Below are 5,984 nucleotides of genomic sequence, written 5' to 3'. Positions count from 1 at the left end.
TATGCTATGGACCTTCAGAGCTGTGAAACTAATCTACTTTATAAAGTCGTCCAGTCTCCAGTATTTCCTTATTAATTAAAAAACTAGAGCCTCTGAATGCATATGCCTCCAGATGATCCTACATCCACTTCCTCTTATTTTCGAGACATCCCTACCCTTGCTGTGTTCTCCACTATGTAGACAATATAAAGCGGACGATATCAGCAGTGATGAGCAAGCATCACGGCTCTTTGACACCACTAAATTTGAGGATGGTTTGCTAAACTGCAGTAGTAATTACGAGTTGAGTGAGGAAATTGGGTAGGGTGGAAGGGGCAAGGAATGGCATTAGGGTAACCAAAGAGTCGTGGGCGAGGTATTAAGTCATGTGCGGACTCGATGTACAGGAGGAAAGACGTGGGATTATATGTACTTTGGATGTGTTTTTTGGAGACCGGACAGTATTTGCTGCATGCCGTCATACAAGGGGATGCTTCTGAAGGTTCAGCATAGGTCATGACATTTGTAGTTGAAGAGGGGCCATCGGCCCAGCACCCCAACATGTCCCCTCCCGGCCCCAGACGACTACATCTCCCAGCATCGCCTGCTCGGGCCGCGGGAAGGGAAAAGAAAAAAAAAAAAAAGTTAAGGCCAAGCATTCCCGGAATGCGCTTCCTGCCGGCGCGGGCCGGGGGGCGGGCGGGGCGGACGGGGCGGGCGGCCGCAGCCCCGGGGCGCGTACTCGGCCGGGCCGAGGCCCCAGCATGGCCGAGCCGCTGCTCAGGAAGACCTTCTCCCGCCTGCGGGGCCGGGAGAAACTTCCTCGGAAAAAGTCAGATGCGAAGGAGCGAGGTGAGTGCGGGTGCTCGCGGGGAGGAGGAGATGGGAGCCCCGCCCGGCCTGGGGTCCCCAGATCCGCGGTAGGAAACGCAGCGGAACCTGGGAGAGTAAGCCGGGGCTGATCCCTGCTGCAGGAGAGGAATATGGACCAGATCGTTGCAAGGCGGGGGGCAGCGGACCGTTATGTGGGGCTGGCCTAAGATGCCAGCCCCGCGGGTTCCTTGGGAGGCCCGGGAGCGGAGCCTCGCCCCTGACAGGAAATGGGGCCTCGACGGGACGCCTGGAGGGTGGCCGGAGGACCCGCTGTGCCACCCGGCCAGGCGGTGAGCACTGGGAGCTCTGTATGATGAGAGATGGAGGGCGCACTCCTGTTCCCGAGAAAGGTACTCCGGGGTTATACCTGTTAACGCAGCCTTTCTCCACCTCCGTGCCATCGCCGCACCAGAGGGTGCAGCCGCACCTACCGTGGGCAGCCCCAAAAAACTGTCCTCCTTATTCCGAAAGGGAAACTGAGGCATGTGGCTGTTGGGTGATTTGTCCAGGGCCTGTAAACTGACTTTAAACAATCCTTTGGACTACACCACTGATGACGGAGACGTGAAGCAGAGTGCTAGAGGGTAGGAATGGGAGGTGCTTAAATCTGGGCGTCCATAGGCAAGCAAGACAGGACCTTAGAGAAACCATAGCTGTATGGGGCAGGGAGCCTGGAAAGGAACCAGTCAAAGGAGGGAGGCCACCACACCATGAGCCTGACCCCTCCTCCCTGGCCTTTCCCAGTGAGTCCCAAGGTTCCCAGGGCCAGAGAAGGGACCCGAGTGCCCACACATAAACACACACAGGAAATCAACCATGATGTCAGGGAGAGAAGGGAGCCAAGACGGGGTGGGGGTAGGGGTGCCAGGGGTGTATGGGGCACTGAGTGTAGAAACCTGGCATGGGCTGAGGAGCAAGGTCTGGGAGGACCTTGGGGCAGAATTTGGAAAGTGGTAGAGGGGGCTGAATGAGAAAGAAGCCAGCTCTTCTTGTCATATTTCCTGTCCTGCCTTCAATTCCGCAGCATCTCCTGGGGCAGTGAGCTGGACTGCAAAATCCTATTGTCTAACACTGTTTCTCACACTGAGCTCCCTCACTCAAGCCTTGGGGGGTGGTGGGGGACACACATAATCTCCTCATAAACAGGACATGGGGCCCAAGAAGATGACTCACTTAAGACCACTCAATGAGAAGTAACAGACATGAGACTCCAAACCGGGATTGAGAGATCTCAAGAGGGGAGGAGACAGAGCTAAAATGACCTGAGGGTCCAAGAATATCTGACCTGGAGTCACAGCGAGTTACAGTTCCCCCTTGGAGTGCTAGGGGCTGGAGACAGGGGACCTCCAAACTTGAGACTGAGAAGGTATTGACTAGTTGCTAGGACCAAACAAAACAATAGGTCCCAAGGGGCAGCGACTTAGGCTCCCGGATGGTAACGGGCTTCGACTCTGTAAGTGAGGGCAGAAGCAAAGTAGCTCAACTGTTGCCGTGGGCCAGACTTGAGCGCTGGGTCTTACTCCCTTGGTTTTCCACCAGGCCGCCCAGCCCAGCGCTCAGAGCCCCACCCCCCAGAACCAGAGCCTCAAATCATTGAAGGGTCCCAGGCTGGAGCAGAGGGACCTCCCAGCCCAGAGGCACCTCGGAGCCCTGCTCGGGGGGCCTACCTGCAAAGCCTGGAGCCCAGCAGCCGCCGGTGGGTGCTAAGTGGAGCCAAACCACCAGAGGAGATATCTTTGGGGCCTGGGACACCTAGCAGTGGGGAGCCTGCTGGTGAGATTTGGTACAACCCCATCCCTGAAGAAGACCCCAGACCACCAGCATCTGAGCCCTTGGGATCAAAGCCAGCCTCCTCTGATACAGAAGGCTCAATCATCCAAGGTAGGTGCAAAGCGTTACACTCATTCCCACCTGCAAGCATGCACAAACCTCACACTCCAAACCAGGGGTGCCCAAGGCTTATACCCAGCCCCCTAGGGACTACAAGTATCATACCCCAGGCCCAGGCCTGTCACCTGAGATTTGCTCTCCCTACAGGCGCAGTCCCTACCAGCCCCTCTACCAAAACTTCACGTACCAAGTCCCCAGGCCCTGCTAGGCGCCTCTCTATGAAGATGAAGAAGCTGCCAGAGCTACGGCGCCGCCTGAGCTTAAGAAGTACCCGCACTGCCCGGGAACGAGAGAGAACTGCCCCAGCGGGCTCTGTCATCAGCCGCTACCACCTGGACAGCAGCGTGGGGACTCCTGGGCAGGGATCGGTGGCCGGAGGCACTAGGAGCCCAAGGGGTGGGTACCTCAGCGATGGTGATTCTCCGGAGCGCCCTGGGGGACCACCATCACCCACTGCCTTCCGGCCCTATGAGGTGGGCTCATCAGCTCGGGCCCCTCCAGCTGCACTCTGGGGGCGTCTCAGCCTGCACCTGTATGGGCTAGGGGGTCTGCGGCCAACTCCAGGGGCCACTCCTAGAGATCTCTGCTGCCTTCTCCAAGTGGATGGGGTAGCTCGGGCCCGCACAGGGCCACTTCGAGGTGGACCAGACTTCCTGAGACTGGACCACACCTTCCACCTGGAGCTGGAGGCTGCTCGGCTGCTGCGGGCCCTGGTACTTGCATGGGATCCCGGTGTAAGGCGGCACCGGCCCTGCGCCCAGGGCACTGTGTTACTGCCAACCATCTTTCGAGGTAAGACATGGGACTTCGAAAAAGGAAAAGCAACACCAAGACCTCCCACAGCACCCAGGAGGGCTGGGCTCCACGAGGGAGGGTTGTCCCAGATGAGGGGAGCCAGGACACAAGAACATTTGGGACAGAATTAACTCAGTCCTCCTTGCATCTTTAGGGTGCCATGCCCAACAATTGGCCATTCGTCTGGAACCCCAGGGACTTCTTTATGCCAAGCTAACACTGTCTGAACAGCAAGAGGCCCCTGACACAGTGGAGCCCCGTGTCTTCGGGCTCCCTCTGCAGCTACTGGTAGAACGTGAACAGTCGCCTGGCCAGGTGCCTCTCATCATTCGAAAGTGTGTGGGGCAGATCGAATGCCGCGGGCTGCGGGTGAGCATCGGTACCCCCTCCTGCTACCTTACTCCCTGGAACCCCTTCACCAACCTGAGCTGTTCTGAGATCCGACACTCACTGAGGGAAAAGAAATCCTCCCCCACAGCACCAGGACCCACGGATCATCTGTCCATTTTATTACAGTATCTCAGCCCTCACAGAGCTCAGTCTCCTGGAGTGAGAGAGATGACAGACAGTTCATGGATGCCAAACTAGCTCAGAGGGTAGTTAAGAAAGGAGGTAGCCTAGCACGGTGGTACTTGTCCCAGCACTAGAAATGCTAGGGCAAGATGGAGAATCCAAGGGCAGCTGAGCAACACAGTAAGTAAATAAATAAATAAATCGAAAGGGGGTGGGGTCTGAGCTAGTCAAAGAGGGCTTCCTGGAAGATATGAACTGTGAAGTCGGAGAAGGTGGTCCAAACTAAGGGATTTAGAAAGCTAGGTGTGTAACTGGGATTTTGTTTTTTTCTGGTGCTGGGGGACTGAACCTAGGGCCTAGTACATGCTCAGCAAGCACTTTACCATTGGGTCACACTCCCAGCCACCTTTTTACTTTTGGAGACAGGCTTTCACTAAGCAGCCCAGGCTGGCCTTGAGCACACTCTGTAGCCTATGGCCCAGGTGATCCTCCTGTCCTGGCTGAACTGCTGTCCTGGCCCAGGGGCACTTATGACAGTTGTTGCATCTGTGGGAAGGCAGCCAGTGAAGATGCGTGTGAATGGTCCCACCCTCCCAGACCAAAACAGCCACTATCACCCTTGTCCAGACATCCAGCCCCAACCCAACAGTCCTTGCCTGTGGCTGCAGGAAGACACCCTTTCTCTGTCTGTATCCACAGGTAGTGGGGCTGTACCGTCTGTGTGGCTCGGCAGCAGTGAAGAAAGAGCTTCGGGATGCCTTTGAGCAGGATAGTGCAGCTGTGTGCCTCTCTGAAGATGTGTACCCTGATATCAATGTCATCACAGGTCCACATAGCCCCTCTCTCTCCCCTGCCTGCTCGTTCCCTCCCCCAATGAAACCTCCTCCCTCCTCTCTGGTCTTGTTCTCACTTCTTATACCTGCTCTCTTCCTACTACTACTACCAGCCCAGTGACCCCTCTGGTTTTAGGAGCCAGGGTGTTTTAACCAGAGGGGCCCCTCTGTCCACAGGCATCCTCAAGGATTATCTCCGGGAGCTGCCTACTCCGCTCATCACTCCACCCCTCTACCAGGTGGTGCTGGAGGCCATGGCCCAAGGACATCCAAGCAGGGCTTCCCTGGGTCCTGAGGGCACCAGAGGGCTCCTCAGCTGCCTGCCAGATGTGGAGAGAGTGAGTGGCCCTGCTGGGAACATTGGGACACTATAGAGTAGTTGATAGCAGTGAAGCATTTTAGCCATGCCTGAGATGTGGTGAGCATCAGGGATCACCACATCCCAGCAAAGCTCATGTTATTACCTGTCAGTCCCTGGGTTAGGAAACCAAGGCTCAGTCTAGTGATTTGCCCAAGGTCAAACAGCCAAGATTGGTCCAAAACTCACCCTCTACACAGACATAGTGTTACGTGCCTCTACTCCTAGCACTCGAGTCAAAGGCAAGAGGACTGAGTTGGAGACCAGCCTAAGATACATAGCTACTTCCAAGGCAGCCTGGGCTGTGTAGCAAACTGAGCCAGCAGGTCTGCCAGCCTAACGCAAGGGAAGTTCCTGGCTGTAGGATCTTGAGAAAGTCCTTGAAACTGTGCTTCTGTTCATCTGTAAAATAAAATTCATGCTCATATTGCCTAACATTGGGTGGGTTGGATGGAGTTCAAACCCTTCCAGTCCAAAGCTAAATTGTCCTTAATTTCAACAAAATATTTGTATTCAGCAAAATACATTCCTAAATACTAACACCTGCCTATGGCTATGAGAACTTGTACCGGAGTTTCTCCACTCTAAGCCACCCCTAAGTGTCCACAGCGTGCAACAGGCTCAGGTTTACCCTTCTTGTGCCCCCTTCCCCTCCCCCCCCCCCCCCCCCCCCCCCCCCCCCCCCCCCCCCCCCCCCCCCCCCCCCCCCCCCCCCCCCCCCCCCCCCCCCCCCCCCCCCCCCC

The 5,984-nt window shown here is 56.3% G+C and overlaps 1 protein-coding gene across 1 annotated transcript; it reads left to right on the top strand.

Annotated features, from left to right (window-relative positions):
- Positions 1–669: 669 nt before the first annotated feature.
- Positions 670–5,978, top strand: Syde1 (synapse defective Rho GTPase homolog 1). The gene is made up of 6 exons (XM_050146155.1): positions 670–831; positions 2,392–2,733; positions 2,890–3,534; positions 3,692–3,906; positions 4,750–4,876; positions 5,061–5,978. Exons 1-6 carry the CDS (start codon positions 744–746, stop codon positions 5,255–5,257), a joined length of 1,614 nt encoding a protein of 537 aa, XP_050002112.1. The 5' UTR covers positions 670–743; the 3' UTR covers positions 5,258–5,978.
- Positions 5,979–5,984: the final 6 nt, after the last annotated feature.

The sequence above is a fragment of the Alexandromys fortis genome, unplaced genomic scaffold (genome assembly GCF_014885135.2).
Source record: "Alexandromys fortis isolate MF-2015 unplaced genomic scaffold, M_Fortis_MF-2015_v1.1 scaffold_42, whole genome shotgun sequence".
Lineage (NCBI taxonomy): Eukaryota > Metazoa > Chordata > Mammalia > Rodentia > Cricetidae > Alexandromys > Alexandromys fortis.
Note: the sequence above shows the minus strand (reverse complement) of the source record. Positions and strands in the feature narration are given on the sequence as shown.

What these genes read in the sequence shown, in the direction of transcription:
- Syde1 (XM_050146155.1), top strand. Translation starts at nt 744, where the DNA reads ATGGCCGAGCCGCTGCTCAGGAAGACCTTCTCCCGCCTGCGGGGCCGG. An exon ending in ACTGCCAACCATCTTTCGAG is followed by an intron (nt 3,535 to 3,691) that starts GTAAGACATGGG and finishes TTGCATCTTTAG; the next exon opens with GGTGCCATGCCCAACAATTG. An exon ending in TGATATCAATGTCATCACAG is followed by an intron (nt 4,877 to 5,060) that starts GTCCACATAGCC and finishes CTCTGTCCACAG; the next exon opens with GCATCCTCAAGGATTATCTC.